The sequence below is a fragment of the Lonchura striata genome, chromosome 13 (assembly GCF_046129695.1).
Source record: "Lonchura striata isolate bLonStr1 chromosome 13, bLonStr1.mat, whole genome shotgun sequence".
NCBI lineage: Eukaryota > Metazoa > Chordata > Aves > Passeriformes > Estrildidae > Lonchura > Lonchura striata.
The window spans coordinates 21,781,497-21,805,082 of record NC_134615.1 but is presented as its reverse complement, the minus strand read 5'-3'; the positions used below and the strand labels follow the sequence as shown (position 1 = coordinate 21,805,082).

The 23,586-nt window shown below is 42.9% G+C and overlaps 1 protein-coding gene across 2 annotated transcripts in view; it reads left to right on the top strand.

Annotated features, from left to right (window-relative positions):
* The window catches only part of ZCCHC14 (zinc finger CCHC-type containing 14), a 50,453-nt gene that overhangs the window by 10,088 nt on the left and 16,779 nt on the right, over positions 1 to 23,586 (top strand). For both annotated transcript variants that reach the window (XR_002466083.3, XM_021537945.3), the window contains exons 2-3: positions 3,291 to 3,414; positions 23,178 to 23,251. Coding sequence is in view for 1 of the 2 variants with exons in the window: in XM_021537945.3 (XP_021393620.2) it covers positions 3,291 to 3,414; positions 23,178 to 23,251 (198 nt within the window). In the remaining variant the exon portion in view is untranslated. The remainder of the gene's footprint in view (positions 1 to 3,290; positions 3,415 to 23,177; positions 23,252 to 23,586) is intronic.

Sequence of the window (23,586 nt, the reverse complement as noted above, 5' to 3'; positions counted from 1 at the left end):
TGTTCTCAAGTAATTTCTGTAGAAAAATCCAGTCTTTTATTCAAAGGTCTGTTTTTTCTTAGACCTTGAATGATTCATGGGGTTTTTTTCCTGCATTTATAAAATGTCAGTCCTGTGGTTTGTTATGATGTATGGCCTGAACATTCCTGGTTCCTGTGATGCCAACTTATCCATCTTCACTGTGGCCTGTTAGTGCCTCAGAAAACAAGCCTTGAACAGTTCTGGAGCTGCAGATGTTTATTCCTTAATGGCCTCTTGGCTTTCTCAGAGATGTTACAGCTCCTAAAAGGTCCAAAGCAATTTGCTCCCTGCTTCTCTGAACCCTTATCTCCCTGGAATGCCTCATTCTTTATTCCAAATCCAGTTTTTCCTGAGTGGCTGTTTGTGCTGAGCCTAAACCAGGGATTTCAGGAGTGTTCAGCTATGGAGAACTCTCCTTCCTGAATTTACTTGATGTTGAATTTCTGCAGCTGAATTTGGACAGGTCCTTCCTGTAAAGCTTTTCCCAGTGTTTCTCCCAACCCTCCCAGGACAATATCTCCTGCAGCTCTGAGCTGATGGGTTATTGTTCCTCTGTTTGGCTTGGCCTCAAGTTTAAAAAAAAAAAAAAAAAAAAAAAAAAGAAAGAAGGATGAAAAAAATTGCTGTTACTATTTTGGAACTTTGATTTGCAAACCACTTTTCATTATTTCACTTTCCCTAAACAAATCCAAACCGTTGCAGTATCGTGATGTTTAAGTCAGTGGAAAAAATTATTTCAAAATTTGGAATGGAAGCTTTAAGCAGTGGGATTCAGTGGTTCTAACACCATTCAGCTCCCTAACAAAGTGCTTCATTTGGAACTAATCAGAGCTTTGTGATTTTTCTAGGCCAATTTGGAACTGCTTTGATGTGCGACGGGATCAGATAGTATGAGCTCAGGCAGACAAGACATATGGGCTAAATTAATCCTTAGCAAGTCTAAGAAAATTAAATCTTTATGGAAAAAAAATGGAGGTTATGTATAAACAAAATGCAAATTATAAGCTGCACGCGATGCTTGTTGTAAGGAGAGTGGAGAGGAGGGAATACAAGATAAGAGGCAATAAATTGTAACAAACTGCTTGTTCAGAGGTTTTCTGGAGCTGTGTGGTTGCTCTGACTCGGCTTCAATCATTCTGAGTGTTTATATTTCTGATTATTCGGAATATTTGCAACCTGGTTGTCTGGGATAACGCAGCCCTGCCGGAGCTGCTTTCCCAGCTTGCTCCTCTGCTCTGTCCCTTTGCCAGGAGGATGGTGCTCAGCCCTCTGGAACTTCCTCCCAGCAGCCCTGGGCTGGAGGGAGAGTTTAATGAGCTCCAGGAGAGAGGCTGTGTGAGATAAGCTCAGCTAAAGACTGACTTTGGCAAAGGAAATTTAAACTCTTCCCCACCCTCCTGCCAAGCTGGGAGTTTAATGGTTGGTCTGATGGAAAGCTTGGTGTTAAGTTTTGTTATTGGTGCAAAGCCGTGTGGAAGAAACAGCATATAATTAGATAAATATAACACTTTTGCATTTCTGTATATAAAATAAACTTTTTTTTGTCAAGAAGTGCTGAAAAGGAAAGCAGCTACCTGTAACCCTCTTCTTTCCTGACACTCATCTGCCATTCTGGATTGATTTCTTTACACATAGAAGCTTTTTTATGGATGTCAAGTATACAGAGCCTTTCACTCGTTCTACTGCCTGAAAGTGTGTATAAATCTATAAATGTCAGTCTTAAAATGGAGCTTACAATAGGTAATTGTATGGAGTGGGGCTGTGCTATTTCTGACTTGCATTGTGTGTGCTGACTGACGGCAACATGGAATGGGAGGGGGCGCAAAGTATTGTTTTCTGCAGAAATTGTCCCAGCTCAGGGCACTGTGTCAAGTTAGCAGGGTCTGAGGGAACCTTTTCCCTTTCAGGGACCTGGGGCTGCTGGTTTTGAGTTACCTGAGTGAAGGAGAACCAATTTTGTTGTGGCAAGATGCACATTTTCTCCTGTGATTTGTGCCAGGCTGAAAATCCATGTGGAATTCTAATTGCAGCTCTCCCTACCAGCAGCTCAGGTCTATTCCAGATGTAACAATTGAATTTCAAGTCACACAGTTACTCTGAGTAGTTACTGGGAGTGTTTTTGTTGGTCTGAACTCCCTCTTTAAAGCATCTTTTCCTCTTCAAGGTTCTTAAACCCTTTTTTGTTTTGATGCTTCAACCTTCTGCTTGGGGATTGTTAGTGTAGAAGTTTCCATTGAAATATGATCATGACAGGTTATTAAATGGCAAAGACAAGAAAATCAGGGTGTTGCTGCTGAGAATTTTTCATTGCAATCTGTTGTGGAAATACTTGGGAATGCCTTGAGTCACCTCCCTGGAGAGGTAACGGAGCCCCATGGAGCCACTTCTGCTCCCCTGGCACCAGGATGGGGAGACAGTGGGAGGAGTGAAACAGAGCTCCTGGCTTAGGATAAAGACAATTTAATAGGGAAAACAAAAGCCACACATGCAAGCAAAGCAAAGAGTCAGTTCCCCATGGATGGGGAGGGTTTGGCCATCCCAGGGAACCTCATGGGTCATGGAAGAGTATTGGGGTCACTGAACATCCCCTGCTTCCTTCTTCCCTCAGCTTTCCTTACTGAGGCCTGGAATATCTCTTGGACCAGCTGAGCTCAGCTGGCTGCCCATGCCCCATCCCCAAAACCCTGGTGCCCATCCCAAATCCTTGTGCCCCCGCCCCCAGCCTCTGTGCTGGTGGGGTGGGACCCAAAAAAGGCCTTGGTTGTGTCAGCCCTGCTCAGCAGTGACCAAAACATCCCTGAGTTATCCACAGCTTCCAGCACAAATCCAAAGCAGCCTCACAGCAGCTACTGTGGAGAAAATTAACTCTACCCCACCCGAAACCAGCACGGCATCATAACAGAAAAGTGACATTTTCCAAAAGCCCTTTTCCCCAGTTTTCTTGTGGAAAAGTTAAAATCTGTGGTGTGCAGAGGTTAAAGGTCTTGTAATCTCTCTCCAATTGACCGCTGTGTGACTATTGTTTAAGAAAGAATTACGCTGTAAGTAGCTTTTTAGATTAGCCAAGATAATCTCAGTTTGTGAATAGCTGCTGACTGAAAGCACTTCCCTGAACTGTTACTTGGGGAATATCAGCAGTAACACCCTCACTTCTCAGAGAAGCCAACTTCTCCTGAGTGCCTTCCCAGGGGATCCTTCACTCCAGAGAAGGTGTGATGTTTGTGTGTTGTTGTTCATTTTAATGGATTTTTTTGTACTTTTCCTTCCAGGTCACTCCAAGGTCGGAGACCCCCATCAACAGTGTCAGTAACAGTTTGGAAAATGTGCTCCACACATCCACACATTCCATGGAGGAGTCACTACCCAAGAGGCCTTCGGGGAAGCACTCCAAAGGTGTGTCCTTTTCCTCCTGCCTGCTGCCACTGGGGAGCCACCTCACATCCTTGGTGGTGCTCAGCTTTATTTTCCTTGGGATTGGAGGCTGGAAATTTGCTGCTTTGCTCCTGGTTGGGCAAAGGAAGCCACAGAAGGGTTTGTAGGAAATGTGAGTGTGTCAGGGAGAAGTGGCCAGTGAGAGAGGAGTATCCTGATTTTTCCATTTCCATCATTATTTTAAATAAGCAAGAAAGTTTTTTGAGATACCTCCTTTTGAAATACCAGCTTTGCTCTCAAGAAATGTTCTCCAACAGTGGATCTCTTGGACATTCCACCTCTCAGCAGGTTATTTCTTGGATAAAGCATATGGTGTTGAGTGTTTCTCAAAGGGAAAAGAAATTTAAATAATTTTGAGTGCCACTTCCACCTTTCTCTTGCTTTCCCAAGTGGAAAACTGAGTGAAGAGAAGTGGGAGACAGGAGAGAGATCTTGCACCTTTCTCTTACAAATTAAATCTGGTTTTTCTAATGCGATATTGCACGATGACCTGTCTGAAAACTGGGCTTAGCAAATCAGGGTTAATTACTCCATTTCCACACTCCAGGCTCTCATTGCAAATATGAAAATGTCCAGGATAAAATGTGACTAACAGTGATTTTATTTAATGTATTAAAAAAAAAAATCACTGGTAATGAGGAAAGTGTTTGAACTGGGAGCTGTTCTTTGAGCAGAACAGCTTTTGTGAGCCCTGTAGGGCAGAATTAATCAGGGGAGATATCTGCCCTCATATGTTGCCTTCAAATATCATTAAAAATACTGCCAAGCACCATCTTAATTTTTTTTATTTGGAATTTGTTCTGTTTTCTTCTCCTCCACTGGCTTCCTACAGAACTTTGCAAATACAGTTTGATATCACAGAAATTCAAGAATTTCAGAGCACATCTTTGCTCAGAGGATCTGATACAGCTCCCACAGAAAGGGTTAAATGTCCCAAGAAATGTTGACTTGCCACCAGCCCTCCTTTTCAGTGACACACTCCACTGTAATCCCAGAAGTGGAAGGAGCAGTCATTTTTTACAGCACAGTAATGCTGCAAGTTGCCATTTCTCCAGCTGTAAAAACCATCAGGGTAGAAGAAAACGCAGCACTAAGCAGAAGCATGGCTGGGTTTGTGGCTTTCATCTGATTAAAAATAGGACAGGGTTCAACACTGTTTTCATTTGTACTCAGTGATTGCTATTCCAGTACCATATATGCTAAGATTAGTCATGGTACGCTGTGAAAATTAATTAGGTTTTGCTCTGATCTGTTTTTCTCTTATAGAATACCTGCCTCGTGTTCAGTTTAATTTACAGGCTGCCTCAGTGATGGTTGGGGAAAGGGGGTGTGGAACAAATACTGATATTCTGCTTTCTGCTTCACCAGCACTGTTGAATTCTTGATGTCTTGGGGTTCTGTTTCTTCAGCTTGGAGTGCAATTTAGCATTATTTGCCACCTGAATCCACTGTTCCTGACTTATATTCCTCATTTTCATAGCAAACACAGCTCTTCATTTAGTAAGACCCATCAACTTTTTAACTTGGAGCACATAAAATTGTCATGAAAGCATGGGATGCTTGATTTTGATGTTGTTATTTTTTAGTGAGCCTGGTTTCAGACGGCTTGACAGGACAGGATTTCTCCCCAGAAGTAATGAGTTGCCCAAGGTCATCATTCCTCTCCTGGCAAAGCCCTGGAGCTGGAAGTATCTCTGTTAAAAAGGCTGGAGCTGAAACATGAGAAAGAAAAGAAAAATGAGGAAGGTGCAGTATTTGTTGTGCTTAGCTGGATTAGAGACAGTTTGGATTAACCCAGGGAATGTTTTAATCCTGATTTGGGGACATGTCAGTAATTTAATTTACTCTCCACAGCTGAGCAGTGACTGGGGTTGTAGTAGCTTGGACCTGAAAGCTCTCAGTGACTTTGTTTTCCTTAATCTGCCACTTTTGGCATCAAATACTGGAGTTGCTACATGAGAGGGAGCAGGAAGAGAGGAGCATTCTGCTGGATCCTCTGTGGCTGTGTGTGTGCTCCTGAAATGTTTGTACAGCTTCGTGCACAGACTTGTCAGATACCTGGGAGTAATTGCACCAGAATTGTACTGCCTCAGGAAATGAATTTATAACAGGAGTGTCAGCCTGAGGAGTGCAACCTTTGCTTTTACCTCAGAAGCCCAGCTCGCTGTGGGAGCACTGTCAGGCATTAAATCATAAATTATGGAATGATTTGGATTGGAAAAGACCTTAGATTGGCTAATTCCATGGGCAGGGACACCTTCCACTAGCCCCAAGTGCTGGATCTGTGCTGCAATACCCAAGTTGTTGAGAGTGGTGACCAGCAAACTCTTGGTTTTTTATCAGAATTCCTCAATATTTTGCTGCTGTTTCTCCAGACTAAACCCCTTTGTCCATGTGTACATAAAATGGGATAAACCAGGTGGACATTGCTTCCCAGTGAAAGTTGGGACACTGAGAAGTTCTGTGCCTGCTGACATAAATATTTTGGGGATCTGTGCTCTAACTGGGCTTTTCTTTTATAAAATAAAGTTTAAAAATTTGCCCTGTGCAAGTTGAGAAAAAAATACAGATGGGTTCTGACAGAAAGATGTGAAATCCAGCAATTGTAGCATGCTCTGTGAATTGTGCTTTTTACTCCTATTTTGACCAGTGATTTAGGGCTGTTCAAAGCTGTTTCCACAGATGAGGAATTGTTTTAGCTGGAGGGAACTTTGGGAAGTGGAGGCTTTCCCTGTTCTCAGGATCTGGCTGTGGAGCTGGAAGCTGCAGTCAGGCTCGTTCACAGGTATTGAGGCACTGACAGATCTCACTGGTCAAGCAGAGCAGAGATAAACACAGAGATTCTTGGGTTACATACAATTAAAATTCCAAGAGGGGTGTGTTGCTTTCTCTCCCTCTTCCCACTGTTCCTAGAATGTAGTCAAGTTTTAATAATGGTTTTAACACCATTTGAACAAAATAAATTCAAATAAAGGTTGGGCATTTTTTGTCCCCTCAGTCTTTCCCAGTAGAAAGTTGTTTAAAAAAGTAAGGAGTTAAAATTGCTTTTCACTATTTTGTTTTGCAGGCAATCCTCTGCTGGTAGCAAAGGGAAGTTCAGGAAATTCTGTTTTTATTCCAAAGTTCAGGAGGAGCTGTGTGACCCATGGGAAGCCTTGTGCACAGAGCTAATTTTTAACAAGCCTGTGGATGTAGAGTTGGGGTAATTCCCTAAAGAGAGTAGTTACTGGTTATCACAGCTGACTGAAAAAAATCAGCTTATTTTATTTGTTAAAAAAAGCAATAGGAATTTTCCATGCTCCAGAGATGTTGCTAATTACTCTTCTACTGTCAGGTTCCAAGGATTTGGCCATTAGGTGGAGAGCAGTGGAGGCAAGTCCTGCTCTCTGCATGTGACATATTTTAGCAATGTATTAAACATGCTCAGTGACCACAGCATATTTTCCAAAAGCACAGAGGAATTAAATGCATTAGACCAGATGTTGAAGTGCAGAACAAAAGCATCTTTATAATGACAGCATAAGTTACAAACATCCCAGGGCAGAGACTGTGCAGGCTTCATCCTGTCACTGCTCTCAGTAAAATCAGTAAAAATCTCAGTAAATCAGTAAAATCCTGATTTGTCACAGCCGCTGGGTGAAGTTTCCTGCACTGGAGGTTTAGAAGCTGCTCATTTTGCAGGTGGCACTGGCCATGTCCCTCCCCAGAGCAGCCTGGACAGTGATTTCCTCAAGTGAACAAGTCTCATTTTCTGCAAAGTGACAGAAACTCTCCTATTCTTGTGTTTCCTGTATATTTATGTTGCTTTTCCTCTGTTGCCACACAAAACCCTCCAAATTGTCTCCACGCCAGCCTGATTTCAAATGAGGCAACTGTTGAAATCTGATCCTTCTCGAGTGAAGCTGAATCATAATTCTTGCAACACAGGATCTAAGGATAGGCACAAACTGCTTCTGCAGAGTGAGGAGTAAAGCTCTGAGACGTAAAATGGGGGCAGGAGGCTTCATTCTACAATCTCTTCTCCATTTAGCTCTGCTGAGCACAGAAAAACCAATTGCTTAATTGAAGGGATGCTCTGAGTCCACACACAAAGTCCTACAAAGCCTTGATGGGTCCCAGACTTGGATAAATACATGGAACAGCACATGGCTGATGGGATAAAAGTCTATGGGCATGAAGGAAAACAAGCTCTAAGTGTATCTCGGGAATATATTGATTTAGTTTTCAGTCAATATTGGGATGTCAGTCTATCCCTGTTTGCAGTTTCCCTGTTGAGCCCAGGTGGGATCAGTTGGAGGTGGCCTGTGGTGGTTGTCACGTGCAGCAAACGTTGGTATCTGAATTATTTCATGACAATAGTCAGCAGCAATGTGTGATGTCAGCCTCCCAGAACTTCTCGCCACTATTTTTGCTGCTCTGTTTTCCTTGGCAAAATGTGTTTGTACGGTCTTGCACCTTTTTTTTTTTTTCCTTCTCCCACTTCCTTGACTCATTCTTTTTCCATAAGAAACCAGGCTGCAGGAGCTCTCCCAGTTTAATGGCGACCAACAGCCTTTTCCTCTTGAAATGTTTGACGTCAGTCTGCTGAAGGCAGGCAGAAAATACAGGGGGAGGGGGGAAAAAAAACCACTGAAATCTATTTTGTTCAGGTCCAGATTTTAGACTGCCTTGTTCTGCATCAGTTGTGGAGCTGGATTATTCTATTTTTAAGTAACTGCATCATCTCCAACAATATTGGGTCAACTACTGGTAGGGTAGGGCTTAAAGAAATATTTAGGCTATGATAATCCTTCAGGAAAAATCTCCCTCTCCCAACTGTATATAATTTTTCAGCTGTTTGTGTATGTCCTTGCTCATTTTCCCTCTGAAGGGAGAGCTCTGCTTCTAAACTTGAGCAATGTAGGTTGAGATCACACACCAGGCAGCATTCCTGACCTTCTGTCTCTGCCACACGAGTTCTTTGAGGAACATCAAGTATTTAGAGTGAATTCTAGAAGTCAAACCCAAGGATTAGCGTGCTCCAAAAATCCTGTTTTGATGTTGCATATTTTCCCCTGTGCTAGAAGATTATTGTATGTTGAGGAATTTTTTGGTGATGCATAAGTCACGTCGCTCAGTGTGGAGTTGAGAGTTCAGTTCAGGTTGGAGGTTTGATTTTGCAATAAAGACAATACTCATGTTTAGGGTTTAAAAAACATCAGAAACTTTGCATTTCACCTCATGGTTTTGTTGATAGTTCAATTGTCCTCTGCTTACAAAAGGCCATTTTATGTCCCCAAAGCCGGGTGAGTGGGTTGTTGTAGAGCTGGGAGTGGAGCTCCTCATGCTGGGGCTGTGCTTGGACCCTGTCAGTGTTAATAAGTTAACTTTTTTCTTCTCTCAAGGTTGGAATCAATATTTCTTTGTCACCCTCATTGCCTGCTTTTCCCTGTAGTGAGCTTTGTCAGGAGAGATCTGGGATTGCTGGGATGGGAAGGGAGAGGAGGCAGCACAGACACTGCATGGGAAGGTGGCTCCTGCTCGTACAACAACTGTCACAGCTTTCTGTGCCGATCTGGAGCTGCTCCTGCCTGGGGTTTGGAATCCATGGCTCCCATTCCTTCCCCTCGTGCTCCCCAGGGAGCACTCCCAGCACACCAAGTGCTGCAGGGAAGGTGATGCTCTGTGTGTTTACCTGTGGCTCTTCTGGAGTTCATCTCACAGTGTTCTTTAGTTTCCTCTGAGCAGTTTTAGTTGTATCTACACCATCTGCCTTGATCTCATATTCCCCTAAAATAATGGATATCAAGCATTTAACCTGAGGGCTTTATCCGGAAGCTGCTGAGTGATTTTCTGACTTTGGTCTTTTTGGACTTCCTGCCTGTTTTTCCTCAGTGGGGAGGTGGAATTGCTCTGCTTGGGCAGCTGCTGGTCCCTACCTAATTAACTGCTGAGCCTGTTGATTAAATTCATTCAAATTTGACAAAGCTATTTAGAGATTTTATTTACAGTAGTGTCTGCATAGAAGAGACTCATTCATGCTTCCTCCAGGAGAGGTGAGAACAACTGAGGTACAGCCTGGATCTGTGGGAAATAAGGCTTTGTTTTGCTCCTTGGTAATCCATAAAATCCCAGAATTTGTGTTGAAGGAGACTTAAAGCTCCTCTCTTTTTACCCCTGCTACCTTCCACTAGCCCAGGTCACTCAGAGCCCCATCATTCATCTTGCTTTTATTTATCCTTGTGTTAAAAATAAAGATTTGTGTGCTGGGCAATACAATTTCCATATTAAACATTAGGAAACGAGCAGTTTTCTGCTACAATAGGATTTGACAAAGAACACTTCATTTGGAATAGTCTATTCAGTTTGGCTTCAGTGGGAGCTGGATGATACTTTTGCTTATAATTTATTTAATCATGCTGCTTGGAAAAATTTTAATTCTAAGAATAGGATGCTGGTAAATCCAGCTGTGCCAAGGATTTTACCTCTCTCTAGTGCAATCCTCAGGCACATTCCTGATCTTGGATAAGGACAGTGTAGTCATCAATATCTACAGTGAGAATATGAACTCATATTTAATATTATCTGCCTTTTTCCATGGCTTTCTCAGGAGAGCACACATAGGATGTGCATTCCTAGAAGGATTCTCCCATTTCCATGTCTTTGGAGTCCTAGAAGTGCCTTCAGTGGCACAGGAGTTGTTAATGAAGGTGAAATTAATGGTCATTACCTCAACAGCTCTGGAAGCAGCAGCATGACTTTCCCATTATGGAAACAACAAAGCAACTTCAGCTTTTAATTAAAATCTCATTAAATGGTGAAAACCAGTTTTTCTCAGATCTTAATGGTAATGGCTTCATACAGCCTATCTTCTGAGGTAAAAAAAAAGGTGTTGGAAGAGCATTTCTTGTGGTGGAGCTAATGCTTAAACCTGCATTTTTACTGAAAATCCTTAATTAAAAGCAGGAAATAAAATTTAAAATTTAAGAAATCACTGAAGGATAACAAATATGTAATTCAAGACTTAAAAAAATCCCAAAAAACCCCAAGAAGGTACATTTTAACTGCTCATTTTTGCCTCCTGGCGAATTCCTGCTGCAACCTGAAGGGAAGTGGCTCGGTGGGGCTGGACATTTGTGTGTCTGCTGCCTGCAGCTTGAGAGAGGGATGTGAGAAATGCTCAGAAATGCTCAGCTGTTCCTCGTGCCTTCAGAATGCAGCACCCTGGAACATCTGGGCATTTCTGAAATAGCCCATTTTGCTGCCATCTTAAACAGGGGCATGCAAGAATTCAGGGAAGAATTTAAAAGAAATGGCTTGCTTATCCTATCTAGGCCCACATAGCCCTTAAACAAAATTGGATAAAAATTGGCACTTTAGAGAAGAAAATAGGAGTGATTCACATGTATTCCTAGAAATCCAGCACATCCCTGCCCATTTTACATACTGTCACCACTGTACTAATGACTAAATGGCAATTTTCTGTTGCATGTCATGCTCAGGAAGCTTTTACAGCTGGTTAGTTGTTAGCTGGTAAGTGTTCCTTCCTTTTAACAGTTTATTCCTTAAATCCCTCAGTTTTCCAAAGCATATTTTTCATTTCCATCTACCTTTCCATTTAGACGAATTCTTGCCTCCAAAAACTGAGGGTAATAGGTTTAAAGTGCAATAATTTTCTCAATATAGGTAGCTGGAGTTTTTAGAGGTTTCTGAATATACATGTTAAAAATGGTGGCATCTCTCACATAGTTTTGGGTCCAGACCTGCAAATTTCTGGGTATTTCAAATAAATCTGAGGTTTCTTGCTTGCCTTTGATGTCAGTGTTAGAATTCTCAGTGGGGGCTTTTCTCTGCAGACATGGGAGGCTGTGATTTTGGAAAGAATCAGACTGAAGCAGGGAAAATATACCAAATACTGTAAGACTGGAGAAATGGATGATCTTAGGAGTTGGAAATGAAGAATAAATGAAACTGGGGCTGGTCAGCCTGCCGTGAAGCTGGGGAGGGACTCTTCATCAGGAGTGACAGGACAAGGGGGGATGGCTTCAAACTGAAGGAGAGTTGGTTTGGGATGGATATTAGGGAGGAATTTTTGTTCTGAGGGTGGGCAGCCCTGGCCCAGGTGCCCAGAGCAGCTGTGGCTGCCCCTGGATCCCTGGCAGTGCCCAAGGCCAGGCTGGACAGGGCTTGGAGAAACCTGGGATAGGGAAAAGTGTCCCTGCCATGGCAGGGGTGGCATTGGATGGGCTTTAAAATCCTTTCCCACCCAAACCATTCCATGATATGAAAGAACAAATGTGAGAAGAGGCAAAGCAGTGGAATTCTGTCCATGAATTCAGTTATTTTGGGTTGTTTAAAGGAAGTTGTGTTCTTGTGTTTAGTGACAGCTTAATGCAGTTTTGATGAACGGCGTCTGTTGGAAAATGCCAGAGCAGAGCCTGATCCTGGGACCTGCATGAAGAGGTTGGAAAGCTGCTGGGGAAGGGAAGCATCTGGAGCTGTTCTTGGATTGATTTTAGGGACTCAGTTGAGAATGAAATCTCATTTGTGGCTTGCAGACAGTGGGAACTTGAGAAGTTTGAGGGGTGCTACTGCCCCAAACCCCATGAACATGGTGCCTTGTACTCCCTAGAGCATTCCCTGGAACTGTGGATCTGATCTGTTCCTTTGTGCCACACAAGTAGAGGAGACAAATAGTCAACTTTGGCATTGTTTAGGTGCTTTGAATTTTCATTTCTAATTTAATTTCCTCTTGTTCTTTTAAGCTGAGGAGTCACAGGCTGTAATTATGCAAGACAATGCTTTTGATTAAAGTAAAATTTCTTTCTTGGGTGCACAGAAATGCTAAGCTAAAAGGTTAATGTTTCATTTGCTTTCTGGCTTGTTCTTTTATTTCTCCCTGGAAAAAAAAGGAGAGGGTTTGCTGTGCTGCATGACTTCCCTGCCTGGAGTGGTTGCATTTCATCAGAGGGTGTGGGTGCTATTTTTAACCATCACTCAGAGGGGCAGCCCTGCTAAAATTACATCATTAATATCCCCAGCTGAAAGGAAATGGCAGAAAACACAAGAGGGCCTTTGGAGTTTCTCCCTATTGTGTTTTCCACTCCTGAGGATGAATTATTCCAGGTGTATCATTCCAGCAGAGTTGTTTACAATCAGCCCTTTGTGAACAGGCCAGAGGAAAAGTGTAATAAGTGATTTTGTCTGCAAAAACAGCAGGTATGAAATAGGTCTTAGTGGCTTGGAGAGCTCCTAGTTTGTATTCCTCCCTGTCCCTGTTATTAAGGAGTTCAGGGATTTGCTGGATATCCAACTACTCCAAAAGAAGGTGGAGACCTGGAGCTTTAAACATGGATTTTTGCTGGTTTGGTTCATTCTGTAGGCTCTACTAAAGGATCTGCTGGTGAGTCTGGAGATTCAGAGCTTCAGGGCTTGGAGATCTTTAGTGGATGGGGTCTGGTGTTTTTTTGCATTCTTTTTAGCTCAGTTTCTGGGCAAATGTCCACAAAATCTACTTTGGGCTTTTCCCTCCTGTATTTGCTTCATAGATGTGTTACAGTTATCCAATAACTGTTGGGCAGTTGTGTGGGTCTCCAAATCAGTTCAACTGCTGAATTAGAACTTCCTTCTGCCTCTTTGAATCACTGGTCAAATCTTGTCTGGGATCCAGAAAGAAGGAACAATGAGTTGTATAAAAGTAGAAAAGGGAACAAGAACATTAAAGAATGAGTACAGAGACAGGAAAATTGCCACAAAAGGGGAACCTCACAGAAGTGGCTGTGCAGGGATATTTGTTCCTCACTGAACTGAGCACTTGAATGCATTTGTGGCTCTTGGCAAGACTGTCTGTACTCAAGGATTTTCTATTCCACATGAGTCCCTTAGTCTGGTGTTTTTGCATAGCGTGCTAGGAGATTTTTTTTGTTGTTGTTGTTGTTAACAAGGCTATAATTCCTTAGAAAATAAAAAATTGAAGCTGCTATAAAATGACTTTGTCCTTGCTGCTCCTGTTTGTTATTGCAGCCTTAGTCATGAGTTTCCAGTGCTGAGCCTGGTCTCAAAAATGCAGCAAACAGCACGTGCTTATTTACAGGAGCATTAAACCCTGCTGGCCTGGAGCAGCCCTTCCAAACCAGGCAAGCTGCTTGCTTCATCTGCCTTGGCGACTGAAATGCTGCATTTCTCTGCACTTGGAATCTCTTAACTCCTTTGGGTAGGGGCAGGAATCCTTGGAGCCATCTGATCCCAGGGCTGTGGTGTTTTAGCACCAGATGCCCTTCGAGCCAGGGCACGTTGGCTGAGCAGCTGCAGCCTCATCCCCTCCCTCTGGGCTCCAGCCATGCCGATATATGGTTACAAACTGCACCCTCAGGCTGCAAAACAAACACCCCTGTGCTGGGAGAAATGTATATTTATATATGGAGTGCTCAGCTCCTGCCTTGGGGACTCAAAAAGTTGAAATTATGCTGGGCAAATCCTCACCGGATGCAGTTGGGATTGGGTTCATGTGGGGTGTTTTAATAGAGCAGCAAAGATTATGATTAGTTGAGTGGTCTGAAAATCTTTATTCAGTCATTTAGTGAGTAAAATCTTGGGTGATGGAGGAAAACTAATGGGTACTAACAGCTTTAGCTCAGTTGCCATTTCACTCACCTCCAGCAAAGGTGGTTTGTGGTTAGTTCAAGCTGCACCCAAATGTGCTTTGTATTTCACTGGCTGCTGCTGTGAGACTGCATTTGTCCATTAGTATTTAGGACACTGCTCCAAACTTCAAAGCAAAGCCCAGCTCAGGTACCCAGCTGTGGTGACCACCTGGGTGTCACTTTTTGCCCGTTCTGGTTTCCTTTCTGAGGCTGGAATCCTCTCTCTGAGCTCAGGGTAAGCGGCTGCTCCATGCCGACCTCAAACTTCAAAACTTTCAGCTCAGCTGGATCAGTTCCTTGGTAATATTTGGGATTTAGGGAAGTCTAGGTTTCTGGGCTTTGCTGCATTTAGCAAAAAAAAAAAAGTTTTTTGTCAGTTTTTCCATGGAAAACTGACTTTGCGTGTGTAATTTTGTAGGTGAATACAGCTTTCGGATCAGAATTAATCATGAGGCTCACCTTGGGTTTGAAGGGGCTCAGGGAATTTTATGTGCCAGAGAAAATCCTTTCTGGGGAAAAGCAGGAGATTTCTCTATGATGAGCAAAGCTCCTCTTAAGAATGAGAAACAAAGCCAACATTTTGTTTAAAAGTGCTCTAAGAATAGTAAATAAAATAAGCACTCCATCAGATAAAACCAGACTAAATATACAACTGCATCTTGCTTACCCAGAAAGTAAAATTATTTATATCTAAAGTTGAACATTTCTCTTGATTTCAGAGATGTTTTTGTTAGATAAATTCAACACAGGCAGCCTGCTTATTTAAATGGCTTGTACAAGGCTGGATGTTAATGGTTACTGGAGCTGCCCTTCACCCCAGAGCTTGGGGCTTTGCTCACTTTTACAGGAATTCTTTCCCATGTTTCTGAGCTAACTGGGAGAAGGAAAGTGAGTCACTGAGCAAATGAGGTTCAGGGCTGCATTTAAAACTTACACTTCTCACTTGTATGCAAATAGTTGATTAGCTGCAGTTCCAAATGGAATTAGGCAGTAAATACAGTGTGCAAATGAAATCACTGGAGCCCTTAAAAATGCAGCCCACGAGGCACATGTTGAACCCCACTGTGACTGACATCTCTGAATTTGTTGTAGGATACCTTTAAACCTTCAGTGTTGCACACATTTCCCTAAAATCATGCTTGAAAATGCCATGGTATCAAACCCCATCCTTCAGGGCTCCTTTTTCCTTCTGCCTGAGATCCCAAAGAGCTGCATCTCTGCTTGGGTAGAGCTGTTGGAATTGAGGAATATATTGTTGGCTTGTCCCTGATGTCAAACTCCTGCAGCCTTTTCTGACTCTGTACACAACTTTTTTGCACCCAGAGCACCATTCCACATTTCAGCAGCAGATCCTGGGGGATGTTCCCAGGCCAGCACCTGCCCAGTGCCATGTGTTGCTGCTCAAATTTAGGAGCTGTTTCACAAATCTGGCTAATCCAGCAACCCTTTCTGGGTATTTTTATTCTGCATAAGCTTTTTCTGGCCTCAGAAAATAAAAAAAAAAGGCAATTCATCTGGCCACTGTGCTCAGTGGCCATGGCAGGAGAGGGAGCAGGGATGCAAGGTGTTCCTAGCCTCAAGGATTTGGGCAGAAAACCCTTCAAAACAGTGTTTGAAGCCATGTCTCAGTTCTTTTCATAACAGCTGAGTGGTTCTTCAGGGTTTTACATTTTCCTGTCCAGATGGGAGTTTTCTCCAGCCTCCAGCACAGGCACTTTGGGGTTTTGGGAAGCTTTTGAACCCAGGGAAGTTGCACAACCCATCTTTAGGTTGATTGACTTTTGTGGTTGGCTGAAGTGCTGACAGGATCATTCAGGATTACTTCAGAAATGCATGAGTTCAGTTAAAAGCTGAGCTATATAGGCTTTTTTTAAATTTTAAATATCTGTTTTGGAGAAACATAAGAAGGTCACTTAGCTGGCAGCTTAAATCAGCCAAAGTGAGGAAATAGCAGGGACATGAGAACTCCTGGTGTGATTGGGGTGAGTGATACAATCCCAGCCTGTTATTGCTTCTCTGGGCTGCCAAAACTCAGCTCATGGCCTTGGTTTTTAAAAAAGCTGTGTAATTGTTTCCTGTGGAATATTGCATTTCATGGGCTCCAGCCTTGCTCTTCAATTAAAACAGCATTGATTTGTCACCTGAACTCATGGTGAAGGGATGGGTTGGTTTTGATCTTAAATATTCTGTATGTTGGAAGAACTCTTATTTTTCTCACAGGAAAATACCAGATCTGAGTGCCTTTCCTCTACTGACAGAAATTTTTCATTATGTCCATGAAACTTTAATTTCCAGGGTTTTCCTGTTGAGGAGCAGCCAGCCAGAAGACTTTCTTGCTAACTAGTGAAACTGTTCTGTTTGCTTACAAGTTTTTTCCCAGCTACACTTTCCTTTTCCATGGAAAAACTGTTGTCTGCTCATCCACTTTTAGTTTTAAGGGATAACAGCAGAAAATTTGATGGTGTATGCTGTTATGAGGCTGAGTAGGATCCAAATTAGTCCAGCTCAAATTGTGTCTTCCTTTTTCTGTAGAACTTCAAATTTAAATTTAAATATTTATTTTTCAATGTGAACACTCAAGTATTTCTTAACAAATACTCTGCAGAAAGTATTTGGGATCACTTGAGTATCCCAGTTAGGCCTCTTCACACGGTGTTGTTTCCATCCATAACCACTGCAGGATATGAAAACAGGTTAATATCTTCATAAATTATCCTTCTGGAGAGGTCTGAGATGTAATTAATATAATAGCAAAAGGTCATTTTCATGTGACAATGCAATGAACTGCAGAGAGAATTGCTCCATCTATTGCTACATCTGCCTTTCCTAGAAGTAGCAAAATGAGATAATTTTCCAAAAGAAACATTTGTTTCTTTGCCTGTTTCCCCTCCCTTTTAAGGGAATATTTGAAACACTTCTCCGTGCTGTCGAGTGGAGGCATTTTCCCCTCTGGTGTCCCCACAGACAAGCTCCTGGCTTGTCATTTTAGTTAATGATGCCTTTTAATTGTTTGCTGCAGTTCCACATAAGGGTGTGCTTGATGTTTTTTGCCTCCCCAGCAGCAGTTTCTGTACCTGCAGCAGGGAGCACCTCCTGTCCTGCTGGACTCTGGCCCATCAGCTGATGCAGATCAGAGATCTCTGGGGAGGTTTGTGCAGGAGTTAATGTGTCATGGAACACACCAAGGTGTGTTTTTGCTGGCTGTGCAACAGAGCAGAGTTCAAGTTGAGTGGTTTCAGTGCCATCCTCTCCAGATATTGAGGGTTCAGAGCCTGCTGGGTGCAGGGTTGGAAGCTGGAATTGAGGCTTTGGATGCTCTTCCAGGGAAATCTTCCTCTGAAATCACCTCAGGGACAGCTCAGCAGTGCCAGCTCTTTCTTGGCTTTAGTGACAGATCAGATAATTAGAAGATAATATTAAAATATCTATTAGAATCTTCTAATATCTATTAGGAGATAATATTGTCATTCTGTGGTTTGTTGAAGGAGTTTTAGTAAATAAACATGAGTCTGAGCTGAGCTCCTGGGACTGTCCCCATCCCTGGAGGTGTCAGGGAATCCCTGGATTGGCACTCTGGGCTGGTGACAAGGTGGGGATCCCTCACAGGTTGGGTTTGATGACCTTGGAGCTCTTTTCCAGTCCCAGTGATCCTGGGATAGCACCAACACCAAGTTCTTGGCACCCTAAAGGTGCTGATCATATTTAGATCTCAGTTCTCATCCTACACACTCAAGCCCTAATATTGGATTCTGCAGGTTTTCATCAGGCCTCCATTAGTCCGGTAAAAGAAAAATTTAAGTTTTGAGAAGTAGGAGACGGGGAAATCCAATTTAGTGATGAGAAAACTTAGTCCTTGTGTGTTTGTGCAGAAGAGGATCAGTGTGTGTGCTTGGAACAAGAGGGTATCCAGAATTTCTATCATAGCCTGGATAAAAAGCTTTAGAAAACTTTAAAAAGTGAAAGCAGGAAGTTTTATGCAAAATAGCCAAAAAACCCCTTTCTTAAGCTGATACTTACAAGCAGTCAAAAAACCCAAACAAAACCCCCACAAACCCCTTTAATTTCTGGTCCTTTGTTGCCATGAATGTGCTTTGCATGGAGCAAATAAATTCTTTTCTCTGTTTTCCTTCCCTCCTGCCTCTGTAGGTGGGAATATAAATCCTGCTGGGTTTGTGGGGAGCCTCTGTGGGATTTTGTTCCCAGATTTTGGCATCGACTGGGCAGCAGGAATTGAGTAATGCTGCTTTGGAAGCATTTCTTCAGCACAAAGAGGAGATGCCTTGTGAAAGTGGTGGTGCTGCATTTCTGCCCACTTCTGTGTAAACAGGGATGTGGAAAGGATTTTATGAGTTCCCTTTTGTTCCACTTTTTCAGCACAAATTCAGTTGCTTGTCATGGTGTTTGATGCCTCTTTCCATGAATGAAAATTGAATAAATCTTTTAGTCCAGAGACCTCATTTATGATTATGGCCTCCTACAGAAAGGATTTTACTTAGGGTTTGTTGTTTGTTGTTTTTTTTTTTTTCCCCCCAACATAAAAATGACTTGCAGCCTTTCTGCTGTTTTTGGTCAAGTATCATAAACCAAAATGTTCAGCCCAGTTTCAGGAGACTGAGATTTTGCCACCTGGAGAGTGGCATTTCCATGTCACATCCCACATAAACTGATCCTTCATCCAGGGATTTAATAAAGGAAATCCTCTAGGTATTATATATTATATAATAATATATATAATAATAATATTAGTATATTATATAATCCTCTAGGCGAAATATTGGATTTTATGGAAAAAGGCTGGACCACAATCAACCCTCCTGATTTATCTAGAATTACTTGACTTTTTCAGGAGGAGCACAAAATTCTCATTTGGATTGAAACACTGATCTGTTGAATCCTTTTATTAGGATGGATCCAGAAGCTGTAAAGAGGGAATTTTAAAAAATATTATTATCTGATTGATGTGGCTTTCCAAAATGTCTCTTCTGCCCTTGCCCACATCCAGAGCAGGTTTTACCCTGACCTTTACCAGCCAGGAATGGCAAATCCTGGAGGGTTGGAATTGGCCTTTTGCTTTGTGTAGCTGCTGACATTTTGGGAAGAGGAGGAGATGCAAGCTCCTGCTTTTTTGGAGGAGGAGGAGGCCAGAAATCCAGAGGATTTAGCACCTGGTGTGAGCAGAGGGAGGGAATTGTGTGTCCCTTCCCACTGAAGTGAGCAATGAGATGAGAAATACTCCAGTATCAGCCAGAAGGGTGAAAATCCCCACCTGGAAAACAGGAAATAGTAAAAAACAGGGAAAAAAAAAACCCACACCAGGAAATGGGAAAAAACCCTCAGGGAATAGGAAAACTAGGAAAGCAGAGCTGAATAAAATGTCTGCAAGCTCCCTGGCTGTGTTTTCCCTGGATGGTGGGGCAGGGTTGGAAAAGCAGACGAGATGACGTCGCTGCTGTCCTGGCTGTGCTTCCTGGCTGTGCCTCAGTGCTGGAGTGTTCCACACTCAGCCTTCCATGCTGGATACAATGAAAAGTGCTTCAAAACGACATGGAAAATGCTTCTCTTGTGGTTAGAGAAAGCAGCAAATAATAATATTTTTCAAAAAACCCTTAAGGGATGATGCCAGAAGGTCCTGGGAGCACCAAAGGTGCCACAGCCTCGCTGGAGCTTCTCCAACCCCCTTTGTTTTCCTCTTCCCCTTTCCTGGGGATCTCATCCAGCTGTTCCATTTACCTGCTGGAATTTCCCATATATTTCTGCATAAATACCCATGGCAAAAAACCTCGTGTGCCCCTTTGCCAGTGCAAATATACTCTGGGAATCTCCTGAATTAGGAGCTTTAACCTTTTGTGTCCCCTGGGTTGGGAAGTTGGAGTTTTGCAGGATTCAGCATCCTGAAAAGCCATCAGTATCATGTATCCCTAATTCTGTGCAAAGGTTTTTCTGCTCCTGGACTCATTTATTGGGATACTGTGTAGAGTTAGCTCTTTGAGCTTTTGAGAATAAAAGCAGTAAATAAAAATCCCTTTCCCCCTCCCTGCCTCTTTGTACTTGGTGGATGGCACCTTCTCTTCTGGAGTTCTGTAGCACTGCTAGAATAAAGTGAAGCTTCAGGGTAGGTTTTGGAAGGTTATTTCAATAAAACCAACCAGAAGTTAAACAACACATAGAGTAGGTGAGAGGCCACAGAACACAAACATACAACTTGATAAATTAAACAAGATTTCTGTAGGCTGGTAATGTTTTTCATGGTATTTCAGCTAGCTGGGAGAAAGTTCCTGGAGCTCTTTATGTAATATTAGGAATTATCCTGTTGGTTGTCCCTAAAGCCTGTCCTGCAGGACATGAGCTGCATTTCCTGCCCTAGAACAGACCTCATCTTACAAAATCAGTGCAAAAATCTTTACCTAAAGGTCCATTTTTCTAATTGTAATCTTTTTCTTTGGATAAATTCACTGCAGTGGATGTTATTCACTGGGCAAGTTCAGCCCAGACGTTGAGCAGGAAAAGGTTGTGGCACTGTCAGCACCACCAAAACCCGGGGGTGATTTAAGGTTTGTTATTAACCCACAGAGTAAAACAGGAATAGCTTGGTTTTATGTCTCTGGGTAATCCAGTTCTGCTGCAGTTGCTGGAGATGAAAAATGAATGACTGGAAGAGCTGGGGTTTGAATCCTTTGGAAATGCCAAACGATAAGAACAGTTGCAGAAGAGTGATGCTGGGTTTGCTATAAACAACAAATGTTGCGTAACACTGGCTGTGTTTTTCAAAACCAGATGTTGCAGCAGTTGACACCAGGATTTCTGCAAGTTATTTGCTCATCCTTCAGCTGCTTCACCACATTCCCCCTCTCAATACCCATTTTACACATTCTTTCTCATTATAATCCTGTAGTACTCGTAATTCCAATCAATATTCAGTGTATTTTAGCTGTGATCACAACTCAGGGGGCCCTGAATTCTCTTAAATAAATGTACTGAGGTAGATTTTTTTTAAATGAGCCTTTTCAAATCTTCATGTTCAAACTTTCATGCTGCTAAATATTGTCTGGATAGCTCAGCAATGTCTGGTGAGCAAATTTATCCCTGTGGTGCTCAGCATGTGGCACAAAATCATTTCAGAAGCATGAGAGCAACCCAGTGAAGTATTTTGAACGGAACAAACCTCTCAAAAAAGCAGAATATGCAGGAGAAAGCAGTAAGTAATGAATTGACATTATTCCTAGGCCCAGGGATTGATGTAATTGTAATTGGGAATTACATGGAGCAGGAGCAGTTGTGAGCATCAGAACAGGAACGTTCCATTTTTCCATGTAAGGACAGCCACAAACACCTGCAGAACTGAATTTGGGGACTTTCAAAATTTTCACTGCAAATGAGACTCAAATAAGAGATTTTTAAGCAGCCAAGACCCAGGTGGAAGCATCTGTAAACGAGCAGGACCTGCTGTGCTCCCCTGAGACCCCATCCTGCAGAGCTGCATCCAGCTCTGGCATTCCCGGGGTCAGGAGCTGCTGGAATGAGTCCAGAGGAGACCCTGGAGCTGCTCCAGGGCTGCAGCCAGCCTGGCAGAGCTGGGGGTGCCCACCTGGAGAGGAGCAGCTCCAGGGAGAGCTCAGAGCCCTGCCAGGGCCTGAAGGGGCTCCAGGAGAGCTGGAGAGGGACTGGGGACAAGGATGGAGGGATGGGACACAGGGAATGGCTCCCACTGCCAGAGGGTGCATTTAGATGGGATTTTGGGAAGGAATTGTTCCCTGGGAGGGTGGGCAGGCCCTGACACAGGTGCCCAGAGGATCTGTGGCTGTCCCTGCATCCCTGGCAGTGCCCAGAGCCAGGCTGGACAGGGCTTGGAGCAACCTGGGATAGTGGAAGGTGGCGGGGGTTAGAACTGGATGGGCTTTAAGGTCCTTTCCAACCCAAACCATTCTGGGATTCTCTGAGGGCACAATAAAAAAAATAATTAAAAGGTCTCAATTAAACCTTCAGGCCACAACTGTTGGGAAACAGAGGGAACTCAAGCTCCAGATGGGCTTTGGGTGGAGCCTCCCTGGGGACAGGACCGGGGAGGTGACAAAAGCCAGGTCCCTGTTGCAATGGTGCTGCTGTAACTTCACTGCAGTGTTTTGTTGGGCACTCAGGAGGAAGTTCCTTGCTATAAACATTGGTTTGAGTCTTAATGATAACAAAAAGTTAACAATAAATAGTGCTGAAAACAGGCTAACAGTTTGTAACTGGTGATTCTCTGGATATAAAGGGAAAGAATTCTGGGCTCTCCTTGTTAGGACTGCTCAGTGAAAACACACCATGCAGGGCACATGTCCCTTCACGGGTCCAATTTTAGTGGCTCTGGCTTGGGATAATTCTGCTTTTGTAGTTTTAAACCCAATGTAAATTGGTTTTTTGTAGGAAAAAATCCATGTGTTTATCCACTTGACAGCAGTCAAAAGGTAGGATGAATTTTGAAGAGAATAGAAAGTTGATGAAATCAAGGCTTTTCCTGGTGAATTCCTGATCTGGGTGTTTTGGGATGTGTGTGTCTCTAAGAACTCAGCACATCAGTTATCTGGTGTGTGAGATGACCTGTCCTGGCATTCCATCCTTTCCACACTCAAATCCTGCTTTTACTTGCACCTTATTCCAAGGGAGGCTGAAATTATCTGTGAAACTGCAGGAAGGGAGGAGTCAGGATGTGAACAGAGCCATGAAACCACACTGAACTTGTAAAACCAAGCCCTGAAAACATAGAGAGTTCTTCCTCTTCCCAGTTTCCCCGGGAGGGATGGTGTTTATTCCTTGATGTTATTAAGATAATTCCATGTGTGTGTAGTGTGTTATTACAGTGATGAGTGGGGTGATAAGAGCTTTGCTTGGAGGGGATTATTTGGATTGAAACTGCTTGGAATGAAACTTTCCCAAGGCTGGAAAATAGCATGAAGTTGTGGTACCAACATTCCTGAGGGAGGAAGTTGGAACTGGGCAACTGGAACACCTCCACAGGTCATGGGATGCTCTCAAAGTAAGGCCTGGCACTTCCCAAAAGTCATCACTTCTGCCTGTATTTAGGGATATCCTCCTCATTCTTCTTCTCTCTTTGTTTTTCCATAGTGAGTGTTGAAAAAGTGGAATTAAAGGGGCTGACACACAAGAAGAATGAAAGAAATGTTGAGTATTCCTTTGAGGTAAGTTTGGGTTTCCTTTCCTGTGAAAGAAGAAATACTTAATACTTAAGGAGCAGTTAAGGAGATTTTCAAACTTTATTGCTGGATCCCAAAAATCCTTTGTGAAAGCAGAGCTCCTTTGGGACTGATAGTTTTTAATCAATGATTTGAAAGTTATAAATGGCTGTGGATGATGCAGATGGGCATTGGCCAAAAAAAAAAAAAAAAAAAGCCATTTTAATGCAGGAAATTTTGGCAGTGTTTATTTAGGGGGAAATATGATGCCACACTTAGAGGATGGCTATCCCTATCTATATCCAATGTCCATTCTTCTGCTGGAGTGCAGAAGCCAGAGA